Here is an 18,124-nt window from a genome sequence, read left to right on the forward strand (position 1 = left end):
CATTACGCGATTGATGACTTTTATGTTAAGCAACGTCCGGTGATTCTGGTATCTACCTAGTTGCAATAATACTCAATAGGTTTCACTATGTATGTTTTTTCTTCTTCTTCTTCTTCTTCTTCTTCTTCTTCTTCTTCTTCTTCTTCTTCTTCTTCTTCTTCTCCTTCTTCTTCTCCTTCTTCTTCTTCTTCTTCTTAGCCTTCTTCTTCTTAGCCTTCTTCTTCGCCTCCTCCTCCTTCTTCTTCTTCTTTCTGCTTCTTCTTTTTCTTTGTCTGGTTACCTACGTCTCAAGTGAGTTACCGACCAATCTGATTAGCAGGCGTTCTTTACCGGTTGTAGCATTATTTGATTTATTTCCAAGGTGTAAGTAGGTACTCAGTAGGTGAATAGGTAATGTAATAAATAGTTATGTACAAATAAGTATAGGTAATAGCACAAATGGACATTGAATACTCGGGTAGTAAGGTAGTTATTGATTATGATTACTTGATTACCAAGAATATAAGGAGGTAACTATGTACTTACCGAAACCAGGTTTTTATAGCAGGGTTTTTATTTTACAGTTTCCACTATCAAATCTCTGGAAAAAATAAATAAGTAAGTACCTGTAACAGAGAGTAAATTCTTACCATATAAAATCCTTGCAATGCGAACAGAAGGTGGGCTGTTTGAAGAAGCGAGGTATGAACTTGTGATCCTTCACATTGTAGACGTTCTTCTTCTTCAGGGCTCCTTTTCGGCCTCGAATTTTGAGGCCGAACTTAGTGTTCATATCATTGGCCGAGTTCTCTTCATTGCTGTTCTCTTCCTCCGCCATTTTTGGTCGCCTAGGGGGGACTCCTGGTTAGATCACTAAAAGACGACCCCCAAAATCGGGGTTTTGACACGAAATTTACGGGAACTTTTGTTCCGTGGCTTATCAGATAAGTGCACTAAAATTAAATCAACTAAGTAAAGAACTGCAGGAAAATCTAAAACAGTAACTTTTAAAAAGAATCAAAGGTGTTAAATTAAATTACTGAATTTTAATATTACGAAATATCACAAGAGAGCGTAGGACACAAGAAAAGAAGCACTGGTTTAATTTTTTTACAACACAGAATTTCAAATGATAAAAAAGGTGGTTAAATAGAAAACGGTTAGAAGAGTAAAATCGTTAATTTAAAATTTAATGATACAGGATTGATTATTGATTAAAACAGGTGCTAAAGAAGGCTCTAATTACTTCTGCTACGAAATTATCTTCGAAAACATGAATTTTTAATTTCCAGGTGGGTAAAAAAACACTTTTTCTTTCAAAAAATCTCTGTATCTGGGTAAAAGAGATGAACTTTGAAGAAACACTCCCAAATCACAGAAACACGTAGTACGACGACCTACTATTTCTAGCACAAGAGATCATTATAAAATTTCTAAATTACACTAGAAATTAACAATAAAAGGATCAGTGGAGATTATTAAAGATTTTTGAAAAGAAACTATTTAAAAAATTACACGCTCGAAGAGAAATAAATTTACGGACAAAAGTTCCGTAACCACCACGGGCGAGCGCTGATTGCGAACTGATAGTGGAGCAGGGTTGCCAGATGAGGTAGGGAGTAGGGAACACATGCCAAAACGTGAGAGCTGTGTTCGAGTTTTTTCATTTGATTGATCGCGAGAAAGTGATAAGGCGACCCTACACGGTCGACAAATTTTAACGCGCATACTCACAGGTGAAATTTTTAAAAAAAAAAAAAAAAAAAAAAAAAAAAAACTTGCAGCTCACTTTTTGCGATCACTACTCAGTAATCCATGGCCGTAGTACGGCGTGGCCTTAATTGAATGAATAATTACTCTGTTACGCTATACGGCACATGTAATGAAGTTGCATGCAAGATGCAAGCCAATAGAACACAGACGGTGCACCACGCCAAACAATACTTTATACTGGGTCATGCGTTAGAATTAAGTTGGATTTTACCGGGTTTAAGTGGCAGAGAATGCCACCAGCATTAAATTCGCCCCGGTTTCAAGTTTGCGTTTCCTTTTTGCTTTCCTTAGTAGGTATATTTTGTTATTCTTTTTCGCTTTTCCCGTGTTCAGTCGTCAGCCTCTTAATCAGTTTCACGAGTGGATGTCCTTCGCACTTAAACTATGCTATTTTTTGAGCAAGGGAAATTTCAGGCTGGTAGAATCCGTGTTCAAAGTCCCCCCACAGCCATACAGATATTTTGTTATTATCATAAAAAGTAAGTTTTTTCGCCAGCCAATTTTTCGTGATATATATTTCTTTTTCAAAATCACTGCAAGCACTTTTGAAACCCTGTATGCATATCGTGTGTGTTGAACAGCATAAAGATATTGTGTTATTTCAAATAGTGTAAGGAGAATGAGAAATCAGAACAAAGCAATAAAATTCACATATCACATTGCCTTTGATTTTTTTACATCATATTTTTCATGTTACATTTTTGTTTACGGTGTTTTACTTTTTCTGAAATAAAAAAAAAAATCTATGAATGGATTACAAGCTATACACAATTCACCAGTGTCCACTAGATCACCGAAGTTAAGCAACGTTGTGCGGTGTTAACACCCGGCTGGTTGACCATGTGGGCAATCACGTATCACGTGTTGCTGGCTTTTCCCAGCCCCTCTCAATCAAGCTGGGTGAAGTTCATGTGAGTAGGCGGGTAGCCTCCGGCTACCCATATGCCAAGCGCTAGGTCGCGGGTTCGATTCCCGCCCGGGGTAAATTTTATCCTAAACAGACAAGGTTCGTTCTCGGAACGGCTGGGTTTCTCCTATCCTGTATTCCTTGATTCCTTCTCTCTTCGCTTTCAGGACGATAAGACCGTGGTATGTACCTAGTTACTTGAAGTTCCTTCTATCAAACCGCTTTAAAAATACTAAACAACACAACAACAACTTCTCCAAAAATGTTAAATAATAATAAAATGAAGGCGTTCTTTACCGGTTGTAGCATTATTTGATTTATTTCCAAGGTGTAAGTAGGTACTCAGTAGGTGAATAGGTAATGTAATAAATAGTTATGTACAAATAAGTATAGGTAATAGCACAAATGGACATTGAATACTCGGGTAGTAAGGTAGTTATTGATTATGATTACTTGATTACCAAGAATATAAGGAGGTAACTATGTACTTACCGAAACCAGGTTTTTATAGCAGGGTTTTTATTTTACAGTTTCCACTATCAAAACGGCTGGTTTTCTCCTATCCTGTCTTCCTTCTCTCTTCGATTTCGGGACGATAAGACCTTAGCAGTTACAGTTCCCACTATCAAATCTCTGGAAAAAATAAATAAGTAAGTACCTGTAACAGAGAGTACTTGGGTAGTAAGGTAGTTATTGATTATGATTACTTGATTACCAAGAATATAAGGAGGTAACTATGTACTTACCTAAACCAGGTTTTTGTAGCCGGTTTTTACTTTTTTTCATTTAAGTATGCGTTTATGAGACCAGACAGTGTCTAAACTCAAGTACGAGGACTTATGCTGGGGCTTACCAACTCGGGATTGAGATGAAACGAGGATTTTCCTATACTTAATAGCCAGGTCAACCTCGGATTGAACTCAATCCTGAGGCAATCCACGGTGGTAAAACTGGACCTAAATTTGGTAAGTATAAAGAAAAAAGTTAATTTTAACTTTAATTATAATTAGATATTTAATAATTGTGATCTTAATCTGTATTGAAATAATAACAAAACACACTTCCGTTAAATGGTAACTGTATTTATATTTATTCATCAAATATATTTTGTTCCTTAGGTAATTAGTTCCTTAGGTAAGAAGTAACAAAACACACTTCCGTTAAATGGTAACTGTATTTATATTTATTCATCAAATATATTTTGTTCCTTAGGTAATTAGTTCCTTAGGTCATTTGTTCCTTAGGTAAGAATGCACTTTACAATTTTGTATTTAATAAATTGGACAATATACCCAAGGATAACTTTTTATTTAGGTACGAGATTTAAAGTCCAAGGTAGGTTTAGCCCGTGTTCAACATGTCATTATAAACACAATATAAACATGTCATTGTGTGGAGGCGTGCGTAGAGGTGATATATGATTGCACTTAGTGTTCCAACAAAATTCAGGTCGGTGTATAACGGTGTATTAATGAATTTGATGGCACATTCGTTTTCTTTTGACAAAATTTTTGATGGCAAATTCGAGGAAATCAGGCTGGTGTCGTAAATTATTGGTGTAAAAAAAAGTGGATATAACTTTCGAAATTTTTTGATATTGGCTTGTTACAAGAGTATATTTCGTGAACCATCATTCCTAGAACCCTTACATGTACTCCGATTGATTTGTCGTGAAAAGTTACATAGGAAAGACTTCTTGGTCATCTTAAATACTCTAATGGAAACTCTTGTTGAAAAAAAATCATGTTGAAATATTTGGAGATATCAATGGAGGAGTTGCAAATGGGTAAAAATTATGAATAAATTGTCGATTCCTATGTAAAAAGTTGGGAAAAATCCAAATCTGAGTCAAAACTCCGAAAAAATAACTGTAAACGATCGAAAATTCAATTTTTATTTTCCGTTCTAATGAAGATGTGTGACGTCAGACTTAACGCAGTTGCTATTTTCGTCCGTTAGGTAGCGCCACTATGCAAGCGCGCTAGCGGAGGAGCAGAAAGAACTGCGCAGAAACACATTAATGTGTTGCCTGCGAGGGAGCTTTGCTCGGGACATTTCATGTGACGTCATCGCCTACGGAAGCGTATGCCGTGACGTCAAAGTTCACGATTTACCGGCATTTTTTTAATTGATTTATCTCGGGATCTAGAAGTCGTAGGAGAAAAAGAGAAATTCCGTTGGTCCTCATTTTTCCTGCTCTATGACTTTGAAACATCACCCAAGTAAGCGCAACCGATCTGTTCTAAAAGTACTTACTTAAGGGAGAAAGGAGGGAGTGAGAGAGAATACGAAAGTGAAATTAGGAGAGGAATTGGGACGGAAAGGAGGGATAGAGAAGAATGAGAGAGATAAAGGGAGAGAGAGGGAGAGAGAGAGAGAGAGAGAGAGAGAGAGAGGTAGGAGAGGGAGAAGAAGGAGAAATTAAGGAATCAAAAATATGTAGACAATAGAGAGTTGGCGTTAGAAAGGGACAAAAGTACACAGACCCCCTATATGAAATAAGGAAGAGGAGGGAGAGAGGGAGAGAAAAAAAGCGGAAGAAGGAAGAGGAGAGAAAGATAAAATGAGGGGAAAAAGGGAAGAAGGAGGAAAAAGAGAGAAATTAAGGATTCAACAAACGAAAATAGAGAGCTGTTGCTGGGTTTCGAGGGTCATGAAATATCATCAGTCATGATCATGATTGTCATGAATTCATGATATCATGAATGAGGGTCAGAAATGTAATTAGGATACCCCTACACCGGGAACCGGGTGTCAGTAAGTGCAGTCATTAGGACATTAGTACCACAGAAACTGTTAGAAACTATTACAATGGAGGTCTCATCAGTCCGAAAACAAAGAGAAAGAAGGAATAACATGTTGACCGTACTTTTTAGTCCGTCCTTCCTTTATTATTACAATAGTAATAAAAAGGTATAAGGGACGGACTATTGTATTTTAATAGAGGGAACTGTAACTGCTGAGGTCTTATCGACCCGAAAGCGAAGAAGGAACACAGGAGAAAGTCAGCCGTTCCGAGAACCGACATTATCAGGATAAAATCTGCCCCGGGCGGAAATCGAACCCGCGGCCTAGCGCTTACAAAGCAGAAGCTACCTTCCAAGCTTTGCTTACTAGGCTGGATCTGTGGATCCCTATTACATAGTTAGTAGGTAGGTAGGTACTATGAAAGCTTTTTTTTATTTAAAAAAAAAAAAAAAACTTGCTTTTTCGTGAGCTTAAAATACCTACACCTACAACCTACCCAATACCCTATTTCCAAACTTTCCACAGAGCTCATCAGGAGGGCCAGAATGAATGAGGGTCAGAAAAGTAATTAGGATACCCCTACACCGGGAACCGGGTGTCAGTAAGTGCAGTCATTAGGACATTAGTACCACAGTACTTTTAGAAACTATTACAATGGAGGTCTCATAAGTCCGAAAACAAAGAGAAAGAAGGAATAACATGTTGACCGTACTTCTTTTTAATAGAGGGAACTGTAACTGCTGAGGTCTTATCGACCCGAAAGCGAAGAGGGAATACAGGAGAAAGTCAGCCGTTCCGAGAACCGACGTTATCCTTTCAGGATAAAATCCGCCCCGGGCGGGAATCGAACCCGCGGCCTAGCGCTTACAAAGCAGAAGCTACCTTCCAAGTATGTAATAGGGATCTGTGGATCCCTATTAAGATCCCTATTACATACTTAGTAGGAACTATGAAAGCTTAAAAAAAAACTAGCTTTTTCGTGAGCTTAAAATACCTAAGTACACCTGCAACCAACCTAATACCTACCCTATTTCCAAACTTTCCACAGAGCTCATCAGGAGGGCCAGATGAGGTCCCGGGGGAAAAACTATTCCGAACAATAGCTCGGGGAAAATTTCCTATTTGGATAAAATCCGCCCCGGGCGGGAATCGAACCCGCGGCCTAGCGCTTACAAGGCAGACGCACTACCAACTAAGCTATCTAGGCTGGCTGTACCAATTTGAAATCGTGTAATAATCTTACGAGTATCTGGGTTGTACATATAGGTACACATATTACATGCCTAGCGCTTACAAGGCAGACGCACTACCAACTAAGCTAACTAGGCTGGCTGTACCAATTTGAAATCGTGTAATAATCTTACGAGTACCTGGGTTGTACATGTAGGTACACATATTACATATTTGAAATCGTTACAAATAGAGAGGTAACTAATTTGTCCCGTATAACCTGAAAGAATTCAGCAATCAATGAGTAATTGGACCTATTCATTAGATTGGATTGCGGTTTCGAATAACTATATAATATTACTGGGTGGTTTTGAATAACTATATAATTATACAGGGTGTTTGGGAAGTTGTCTAGCTGGGGGACGTTAAACAGGGAGTAGACTAGCTTAGTCTGGATGCGAAGATGTTTGTATAAATAGACAAACCGGGCTGGCATAAATTTATTTTGAAAAGGATTTTTTTTATATATATCATCATCTAAAAGTAGGTAAATTAAGATTTATTAAAAATTCAGTCGAACAAATTCATTTTGAAAAGGAAAGAGGTCTTGATGGAGGAAACTGTAACTGAGAAGGTCCCAAAATCGAAGAGAGAAATAGTCTGGATGGGGGGACTTTAAACAGGGAGGATACCAGCCTGAATTTTCCCTTGCTAAAGAAATAGGAAAGGTTGAGTGTGAAGGGCATCCACTCGTAAAAATTTTGTAGCCAAAACCAAAGCAATCATCCTAGTTATCAGGGCTGATTGAGAGGCTGACGAAAAACCCCAACCCCGTCTGAACACGGGAAAAGGCGAAGAAGAAAAAGTGATTTACCGCCCAATCTAATAACGAGGCATTCGTTACTCTGCCACGGTGGCGTAGTGGTTAAGACGCTCGCCTGGTAAACAGGAGGGCGTGGGTTCAATCCCAGCCGAGGCATGGAATTTTATCCTAATTTATTTGAGAATTTGATCACACAACAGGGTTAGGTTCTCTCTCTCTCTTTCTCTCTCTCTCTCTCTCTCTCTCTCTCTTTCTCTCTCTTCCTCTCTCTCTTCCTCTCTCCCTCCCTCTGACAATTTATTCCCTTCTCTCTATCTCGCTCGTTCATTTCACATTTTCCCTTTCCCCCTCTTTTTAGCTGAATGACAAAAGGAATATTGAGAGAGAATGGAGCAGTTGCAATAGGCGGTCAATTTACGACTAAAAATTTCCTATATGGTCTTATCGTCCCGAAATCGAAGAGAGAAGGAAGACAGGATAGGAGAAAGCCAGCCGTTCCGAGAACGAATATTATCCCATCAGTATAAAATCCGCCCCGGGCGGGAATCGAATCCGCGGCCTAGCGCTTACAAGGCAGACGCACTACCAACTAAGCTAACTAGGCTGGCGAAGTTGCTCAACATTCAATACATTTGTTTCGCAACATGAAACAAACGTTTGTTTCTAAAGTGTAAGAACTAGGCTCTCGTAGCTTCGATTCGAATGCTCCGAATATTTTGCGCGTGGGTGTAGTCATCCGTATTTGTAACCTCAAAATTTAGCACTGTTGCTCAATTTTTGTTATCACCCAGTCATAATCATAATCTTAGCAAAAAATAGTTATGAGTGTACCTAATTGGTTAGTCTAAATTCCAGTAGCTCTTATTGTGTTCAATATATTTGGATGGTGAGGCACCTGAATTTTATCCCAACAACGGATAGGAAGGTATGGGGGGGGAGGGGGGGGGAGAGAGAGGGGGAGAGCAGTAAAATGAAATGTAAAACATAAATAAATTATTTGTTCTCTCTCTAACAAGGTCTTTTCTCCCTTTCTCCCACAACGTAATATTCGTCTCTCTCTCTCCTCCTCAATAATTCCTTTTCTTCCTCTCTTCTCCTCTCTTTCTAACCTTCTCTTTCCCCCTCCCTTCTCCTCTCTCTCTCTCTCCACATTCTCCTTCTCTCCCTCCAGATTTCTCTTCCCATTCTAATTTTCCTTTTGTGTTTAGCATAGAAAAAGGAAGGACAGGATTATCGCTCTCTCCCTTCCCTCTCTCTCTCTCTCTCTCTTCCTCTCTCCCTCCCTCTGACAATTTATTCCCTCCTCTCTATCTCGCTCGTTCATTTCACATTTTCCCTATCCCCCTCTTTTTAGCTGAATGACAAAAGGAATATTGAGTGAGAATGGAGCAGTTGCAAATGGGTAGAAAATATAAATAATTGGTCGATTCCTATGTAAAAAGTTGGGAAAAATCCAAATATCAGGTTGAAACTCCGAAAAAATAACTGTAAAAGGTTGAAAATTGACAGAGAGTAAATTCTTACCATATAAAATCCTTGCAATGCGAACAGAAGGTGGGCTGTTTGAAGAAGCGAGGTATGAACTTGTGATCCTTCACATTGTAGACGTTCTTCTTCTTCAGGGCTCCTTTTCGGCCTCGAATTTTGAGGCCGAACTTAGTGTTCATATCATTGGCCGAGTTCTCTTCATTGCTGTTCTCTTCCTCCGCCATTTTTGGTCGCCTAGGGGGGACTCCTGGTTAGATCACTAAAAGACGACCCCCAAAATCGGGGTTTTGACACGAAATTTACGGGAACTTTTGTTCCGTGGCTTATCAGATAAGTGCACTAAAATTAAATCAATTAAAGAACTGCAAGAAAATCTGAAACAGTAACTTTTAAAAAGAATCAAAGGTGTTAAATTATTAAATTAATATTACGAAATATCACAAGAGAGCGTAGGACACAAGAAAAGAAGCACTGGTTTAATTTTTTTACAACACAGAATTTCAAATGATAAAAAAGGTGGTTAAATAGAAAACGGCCTCCGCCATTTTTGGTCGCCTAGGGGGGACTCCTGGTTAGATCACTAAAAGACGACCCCCAAAATCGGGGTTTTGACACGAAATTTACGGGAACTTTTGTTCCGTGGCTTATCAGATAAGTGCACTAAAATTAAATCAACTAAGTAAAGAACTGCAGGAAAATCTAAAACAGTAACTTTTAAAAAGAATCAAAGGTGTTAAATTAAATTACTGAATTTTAATATTACGAAATATCACAAGAGAGCGTAGGACACAAGAAAAGAAGCACTGGTTTAATTTTTATACAACACAGAATTTCAAATGATAAAAAAGGTGGTTAAATAGAAAACGGTTACTTAGAAGAGTAAAATCGTTAATTTAAAATTTAATGATACAGGATTGATTATTGATTAAAACAGGTGCTAAAGAAGGCTCTAATTACTTCTGCTACGAAATTATCTTCGAAAACATGAATTTTTAATTTCCAGGTGGGTAAAAAAACACTTTTTCTTTCAAAAAATCTCTGTATCTGGGTAAAAGAGATGAACTTTGAAGAAACACTCCCAAATCACAGAAACACGTAGTACGACGACCTACTATTTCTAGCACAAGAGATCATTATAAAATTTCTAAATTACACTAGAAATTAACAATAAAAGGATCAGTGGAGATTATTAAAGATTTTTGAAAAGAAACTATTTAAAAAATTACACGCTCGAAGAGAAATAAATTTACGGACAAAAGTTCCGTAACCACCACGGGCGAGCGCTGATTGCGAACTGATAGTGGAGCAGGGTTGCCAGATGAGGTAGGGAGTAGGGAACACATGCCAAAACGTGAGAGCTGTGTTCGAGTTTTTTCATTTGATTGATCGCGAGAAAGTGATAAGGCGACCCTACACGGTCGACAAATTTTAACGCGCATACTCACAGGTGAAATTTAACGCGCACACCAGCCAGCCGCGATGGACATTGAATAGGTACGCAAGTTCCCTACACGGTCGACAAATTTTAACGCGCATACTCACAGGTGAAATTTAACGCGCACACCAGCCAGCCGCGATGGACATTGAATAGGTCGGATCACTGAAGTTAAGCAACGTTGCGTATGATTGGTATCCGGATAAGTGATCATCTCATCGGAGCAATCAAGTGCTCCTGGCTTTTTCCAATCCCATTCAAAGTGGGTGAGGTTAATATATGAGGCTTCTTGCTTCATTTTAACATAGGTACGTGAATGCTAAATACCTACCTCCTTTATATCCTATTACGATTTACTTATGCTTAAAAAAAAAATAATAGTAAAAATCTCTCACATTCTAGGGTAGCATGGATAAAAAAGTCTCACGATTTCATTTCCTCTAATTAAAAGCCATTTTTTTAGAACTGTCGTAAACGTTCTTTTTTAATGGCCATTCAAAGCAGACGAAATCTGTTCCCCAGAGCCACAGATCGCTTGGTACCCATACTGATAGTTCCCGGGTGAGTTTACCAAACATTTTACTCTTGGCGGCATTCCTCAGGGTTTCATCGCCTGGGTCTATAGACTTCTCAACCTGGAAGAGCGGTCAACAAGGAACGAGAAAATCAGAGAATTGCTACGAAATAAAAACGGCAGTGAAACACTCGTCTGTATTATCCCTCCAGGAATTTTTTAGCCCGTAGTTAATAGAGAAAATCAGTACCTATGTACCTACCTAATTTGTTTAATATTCAGTTTTTTAATTGAATAGGTCGGATCACTGAAGTTAAGCAACGTTGCGTATGATTGGTATCCGGATAAGTGATCATCTCATCGGAGCAATCAAGTGCTGCTGGCTTTTTCCGATCCCACTCAAAGTGGGTGAGGTTAATATGAGGCTTCTTGCTTCATTTTAACAGAGGTATTACGTGAATGCTAAATACCTACCTCCTTTATATTACGATTTACTTATGCTTAAAAAAAATAATAGTAAAAATCTCTCACATTCTAGGGTAGCATGAATGAAAAAAGTCTTACGATTTCATTCTTTTAAATTTCCTCTAATTAAAAGCCATTTTTTTTAGAACTGTCGTAAACGTTCTCTTTTAATGGCCATTCAAAGCAGACGAAATCTGTTCCCCAAAGCCGAACACTCGTAAACTCCGCGCGTCAGGGAGGCAATAAAATTAATTACCTTCGGTAAAAATACACATCCCTGTATAGCGCAATAAAATCATTTCCTACAGACAGAAATAATAATCTAATGATGATTGGGAATTGGGAGTAATTAGGAAGATTATTTATTTATCTGTTTCATTTATTTCTTTTTAAGGTACCTACCTATTTTTTTTTTTTTTTTCAGCCTGTTTCTTCTTTTATGAGTTATTTACGAATGATATAAAAATTTATGTACCTATGCACTTAAAAAAGGAAATACCTAGGTGTGTTTCTTCGATAATATCTATTACTAGTGCCTGACCCGTCCTTTGTACGGGACCACCACACACACGCACACTACCACACACACAAACCCATCACACACGGTCGAATTTAGTTAGGAGCCCTGGAGCCCCTTGTACCTGTGGGTCATTTAATGTACGGCACATTGCATAATTACAATAGTTTCACGGCATTCATACAATTTTTGTCCCATTTTTCATTCAGGGAACTGTACGACGGAGGTTCCGATATCGAAGGAGAAAGAAGGACAGGATAGAAGAAAGCCAGCCGTTCCGAGAACGAACCTTATTTGTTCAAGATAAAATCCGCCTCGCGCGGGAATCGAACCCGCGACCTAACGCCTTCAAGACACGCGCTAACCTCCAAGCTAACTAGCCTGGCTGGGGACGCTGGGATGAACTTTATCCTCAACAAGTAAGGCCCAGAACATCATCGTTTTCATTATCTCTTGCTGCGTTTCTTGTGTTTTTTCTTGGATTAGATAAAATCCGCCTCGCGCGGGAATCGAACCCGCGACCTAACGCCTTCAAGACACGCGCTAACCTCCAAGATAACTAGCCTGGCTGGGGACGCTGGGATGAACTTTATCCTCAACAAGTAAGGTCCAGAACATCATCATTTTCATTATCTCTTGCTGCGTTTCTTGTGTTTTTTCTTGGATGTCCTACGTTTATCTTCTTCGGAATCACTGGAATAATATTTCTTTTTTGACTTGTGTCTTTTTTCTCCTTCACTGTCACTGTCACTAGAGTAACGCGCTTTTTTCGACTTGCGTTTCTTGTCTCCACTTCCATCATCATCATCATCATCATCATCACTAGAATAATGTTTCTTTTTTGACTTGTGTCGTTTTTCTCTGGCCCACATCACTTGCTTTATTCCCCATGGACTGAAACCTTTGTAAAGGAGAAAACTCACCCACGTTTGTGTGAGATTTGGTAAGTTTCTTCTTCCTCTTCTTTCCCCCTTTTTTATGGCTTTCTTTCTTCCCTCCTTCTTCCTTCTCTTTCTTCCCTCCTTCTTTTTATTTCTTCTTTTTTTACTCTATGATTGTTTTCTTCCTTTTTTTTTCCTTTGGTTCTTCCTTTCTTTCTTTCTTCTCTTTCCTTACTTGTTGCTTTCTCTCATTCTTCTTTTTTTTTCTCTTTCTTTTTGTTCCTTCTTTCCTATCTCTTTCTTTCACTTTTCTTCATTCATTTCTTATCTTTTTTCCCCCTTTCCCAAGGTCACAGTGCATTTCTTTATTTATGTATTGATTTAAGATTCATCATGTATGTATACAGTTAAATAGTCGTATCATACTTCCTATGTGAACTTTTCGCGTGTCTTTCACTGTCAGAACTGTCCTCTTTTCTTCTGCCTTTTCGTCGCTTTTCTTCTTCTTCTTCGCCCCCCTTTCTCTTGTTTTTTCGTCGCTCCTCTTCTTCTTCACTAGACTCGTGCTTTCTTTTGGATTTTCTTTTCCTTCCCCGACTTTCCGAAGTTTTTCCATCTCCTTCACTGTCTGAGCTAGACTCGGAGTGTTTTCTTCTACGTCCTTTCCTATCTTTACTTTTCTTTCTTCTTTCGTTGCTTTTACTTTTTCTTTCCTTACTTTGACTTTTCGTTTCCTATTTAAAATGTAAATAGGTTCAGCAATATATCCACAGCATCATCAGAAAAACCACCCTTGTTAATACATCAGTCTGTCTACACCTTCTTCTTCACTAGACTCGTGCTTTCTTTTGGATTTTCTTTTCCTTCCCCGACTTTCCGAAGTTTTTCCACCTCCTTCACTGTCTGAACTAGACTCGGAGTGTTTTCTTCTACGTCCTTTCCTATCCTTACTTTTCTTTCTTCTTTCGTTGCTTTTACTTTTTCTTTCCTTACTTTGACTTTTTGTCAGTCCTTCCCTACTTTTTCTCTTCTCTTTCCTGCTACGTTCACTTCCAGAATTGCCTTTCTCATCACTTGACACTTCATCAGCATCAACCCACATATCACCATCATCAGTTTCTTCTCTCTTGGAGTTCGCAACACCACCGTCAGCCTTTACTCCCGCGATGGCTTTGGCGTGCGCACCACCACCACTCGGGTCTTTTGTCTTGGCATCTTTCGCGGCGGGTTTTTCGAACCGAATCCCCATCACTTCGCTGTTTCGCAAAGAATGGGTCGTTGTGTGAACGTCAAACGAGTTAGGATGGGAGGTTTCTTCTGGGGCAGACATGGCGTTTGTTTTTGCACTGGGAATGTTTTTTGTTGTATTTGAGGTGTCCGATGCTTGGCCAGGCAGTCTAGGTCCGTAGGAACTTTCGTCACTTTCAGAGATCATTTGATTCGATTGTGGCCGAATTACAGGGTTAAACCCTATTTCCTCGGAGTTCTGCCCCATTTGTGTTGATTCAGACCCCATTTGTGCTGATTCATACCCCATCTGTGCTGATTCAGACCCCTCTTGACTCGAATTCGACCTCGCTGGTCCCAACCCCGTTTGCTGGTTACAATTCCCTCTCAGTTCTCTATCCATGCTTTGCATCGGGTTAGCTACTAGCGTTTTATCACAGCCTTGGCTTGTTCCTTCATGGTTATCCGTGTTGGTACGGTTTATATTGGTAATATCTTGATTTTTGGTATTATCTGGAATATTATTGGTACTATCTCGACTTTTGGTGTAAATTTCTTGACCCCGCCGGGAATCGAACCCGGGTCTCCCGCGTGCAAGGCGAGTGCAGTGACCACTACGCCATGGGAGCTGACTGGAGGGATGGAAAAGAGGTAGAAAGAACAGAGAAATATCTTACCGGAATATCTTCCAATCTCCTAGCCGGTTCCGGGTTCACAGCCTGTTTGCCAAGTTTCTCATCCTCGTCAAGAGGAGAAGGAGGAAGAGAAAAAATAGAAAAAGGAGAAGAAGAAGAATGAAACGAGGAAGAGGAGACGGACAAGAAGGAGAAAGAGGAAGAGAAAAAGAAGGAGGAGAAAGAAGAAAAGAAGGGGAAAAGGCGAATGAAAAAAGGAGAAGAGGGAGAAAGAACAGAGAAATATCTTACCGGAATATCTTCCAATCTCCTAGCCGGTTCGGGGTTCACAGCCTGTTTGCCAAGTTTCTCATCCTCGTCAAGAGGAGAAGGAGGAAGAGAAAAAATAGAAAAAGCAGAAGAAGAATGAAAAGAGGAAGAGGAGACGGACAAGAAGGAGAAAGAGGAAGGGAAAAAGAAGGAGGAGAAGACAGAAAAGAAGGGGAAAAGGCGAATGAAAAAAGGAGAAGAGGGAGAAAGAACAGAGAAATATCTTACCGGAATATCTTCCAATCTCCTAGCCGGCTCCGGGTTCAGGTTCACAGCCTGTTTGCCAAGTTTCTCATCTTCATCACGCAAGGGATTAGGTAGACGCTCGCCCCAGTTTTTAGACACCCTGTCATTTGAAACCTGGGAGCTAGGGCCGGCCTGTCCTTCATTTGATTGACTAGAGCCCGTCTGTGCAGCCCCTTCATTTAATTGATGACGTTTGCCAAGTTTCTCATCTTCATCACGCAAGGGATTAGGTAGACGCTCGCCCCAGTTTTTAGACACCCTGTCATTTGAAACCTGGGAACTAGGGCCGGCCTGTCCTTCATTTGATTGACTAGAGCCCGTCTGTGCAGCCTCTTCATTTAATTGATGATTAGGGCCCGACTGTACAGCTTGTTCATTTGGGTTATTTAGAAATTCAAACAGGGAGTAGTTGGTGTTCCGGCGCTTCTTTTGAACGGCGGGATTCCTCAGCGCCGCAGGCAAAAATTGTGAGCTATACAATCTATAGAAACTAAAATTTTTAGGACCGGCCGCAGGCGAAAATTTTGGTTTCATCGATTATTTGCGGTAAAAAAAGAGCTGAAAAAATCTGCGTTTGCCTGAGATCGAACCCATAACTGCGAATATCGCGAATAAACCGCGGATACTGTGCACAAAACGAAAAAAAAAAAAAAAAAAAAAAAAAAAAAAAAAAAAAAACACACACACACGCTTTATAGATCGTATTTCGATGGCAAATTATTTCAACGGGTTACTTTCATGGCGTGGCGGTGTAACAGTAAGTATTTATTTTTTAATTAAAGAAGGAGAAGGGGGAGGAGGAGGAGGAGGAGGAGAAGGATAATGAGGAGAAGGAAGAAGAGAAAAAAAAAGAGAAGGAGGGATGGAAAAGAGGTAGAAAGAACAGAGAAATATCTTACCGGAATATCTTCCAATCTCCTAGCCGGTTCGGGGTTCACAGCCTGTTTGCCAAGTTTCTCATCCTCGTCAAGAGGAGAAGGAGGAAGAGAAAAAATAGAAAAAGCAGAAGAAGAATGAAAAGAGGAAGAGGAGACGGACAAGAAGGAGAAAGAGGAAGGGAAAAAGAAGGAGGAGAAGACAGAAAAGAAGGGGAAAAGGCGAATGAAAAAAGGAGAAGAGGGAGAAAGAACAGAGAAATATCTTACCGGAATATCTTCCAATCTCCTAGCCGGTTCGGGGTTCACAGCCTGTTTGCCAAGTTTCTCATCCTCGTCAAGAGGAGAAGGAGGAAGAGAAAAAATAGAAAAAGGAGAAGAAGAAGAATGAAACGAGGAAGAGGAGACGGACAAGAAGGAGAAAGAGGAAGGGAAAAAGAAGGAGGAGAAGACAGAAAAGAAGGGGAAAAGGCGAATGAAAAAAGGAGAAGAGGGAGAAAGAACAGAGAAATATCTTACCGGAATATCTTCCAATCTCCTAGCCGGTTCGGGGTTCACAGCCTGTTTGCCAAGTTTCTCATCCTCGTCAAGAGGAGAAGGAGGAAGAGAAAAAATAGAAAAAGGAGAAGAAGAAGAATGAAACGAGGAAGAGGAGACGGACAAGAAGGAGAAAGAGGAAGGGAAAAAGAAGGAGGAGAAGACAGAAAAGAAGGGGAAAAGGCGAATGAAAAAAGGAGAAGAGGGAGAAAGAACAGAGAAATATCTTACCGGAATATCTTCCAATCTCCTAGCCGGTTCGGGGTTCACAGCCTGTTTGCCAAGTTTCTCATCCTCGTCAAGAGGAGAAGGAGGAAGAGAAAAAATAGAAAAAGGAGAAGAAGAAGAATGAAACGAGGAAGAGGAGACGGACAAGAAGGAGAAAGAGGAAGGGAAAAAGAAGGAGGAGAAGACAGAAAAGAAGGGGAAAAGGCGAATGAAAAAAGGAGAAGAGGGAGAAAGAACAGAGAAATATCTTACCGGAATATCTTCCAATCTCCTAGCCGGTTCGGGGTTCACAGCCTGTTTGCCAAGTTTCTCATCCTCGTCAAGAGGAGAAGGAGGAAGAGAAAAAATAGAAAAAGGAGAAGAAGAAGAATGAAACGAGGAAGAGGAGACGGACAAGAAGGAGAAAGAGGAAGGGAAAAAGAAGGAGGAGAAGACAGAAAAGAAGGGGAAAAGGCGAATGAAAAAAGGAGAAGAGGGAGAAAGAACAGAGAAATATCTTACCGGAATATCTTCCAATCTCCTAGCCGGTTCGGGGTTCACAGCCTGTTTGCCAAGTTTCTCATCCTCGTCAAGAGGAGAAGGAGGAAGAGAAAAAATAGAAAAAGGAGAAGAAGAAGAATGAAACGAGGAAGAGGAGACGGACAAGAAGGAGAAAGAGGAAGGGAAAAAGAAGGAGGAGAAGACAGAAAAGAAGGGGAAAAGGCGAATGAAAAAAGGAGAAGAGGGAGAAAGAACAGAGAAATATCTTACCGGAATATCTTCCAATCTCCTAGCCGGTTCGGGGTTCACAGCCTGTTTGCCAAGTTTCTCATCCTCGTCAAGAGGAGAAGGAGGAAGAGAAAAAATAGAAAAAGGAGAAGAAGAAGAATGAAACGAGGAAGAGGAGACGGACAAGAAGGAGAAAGAGGAAGGGAAAAAGAAGGAGGAGAAGACAGAAAAGAAGGGGAAAAGGCGAATGAAAAAAGGAGAAGAGGGAGAAAGAACAGAGAAATATCTTACCGGAATATCTTCCAATCTCCTAGCCGGTTCGGGGTTCACAGCCTGTTTGCCAAGTTTCTCATCCTCGTCAAGAGGAGAAGGAGGAAGAGAAAAAATAGAAAAAGGAGAAGAAGAAGAATGAAACGAGGAAGAGGAGACGGACAAGAAGGAGAAAGAGGAAGGGAAAAAGAAGGAGGAGAAGACAGAAAAGAAGGGGAAAAGGCGAATGAAAAAAGGAGAAGAGGGAGAAAGAACAGAGAAATATCTTACCGGAATATCTTCCAATCTCCCACCCATCCATTTATTGGCCTTTCTCGGCGTAGCTTAACACAGGTGACGCTAAAACTGGTCTTAAATTATCGACTGAAGTGTTATCTAAAACTTTCTGG

The 18,124-nt window shown here is 40.0% G+C and overlaps 1 protein-coding gene and 2 pseudogenes across 1 annotated transcript in view; all 3 read right to left on the bottom strand.

Moving 5' to 3' along the window:
* Positions 1-625: 625 nt before the first annotated feature.
* Positions 626-1,541, bottom strand: LOC108253019 (annotated as a pseudogene).
* Positions 1,542-8,920: 7,379 nt separating this feature from the next.
* LOC108253020 lies at positions 8,921-9,748 on the bottom strand (annotated as a pseudogene).
* Positions 9,749-10,763: 1,015 nt separating this feature from the next.
* Positions 10,764-18,124, bottom strand: part of LOC103514370 (G patch domain-containing protein 1 homolog) — a 12,233-nt gene continuing 4,872 nt past the window's right edge. The window contains 1 exon segment of the mRNA XM_026827368.1: positions 10,764-10,958. Coding sequence (XP_026683169.1) covers positions 10,764-10,958 — 195 coding nt within the window.

The sequence above is a fragment of the Diaphorina citri genome, unplaced genomic scaffold, assembly GCF_000475195.1.
Source record: "Diaphorina citri unplaced genomic scaffold, Diaci psyllid genome assembly version 1.1 scaffold1128, whole genome shotgun sequence".
Taxonomy (NCBI): domain Eukaryota; kingdom Metazoa; phylum Arthropoda; class Insecta; order Hemiptera; family Psyllidae; genus Diaphorina; species Diaphorina citri.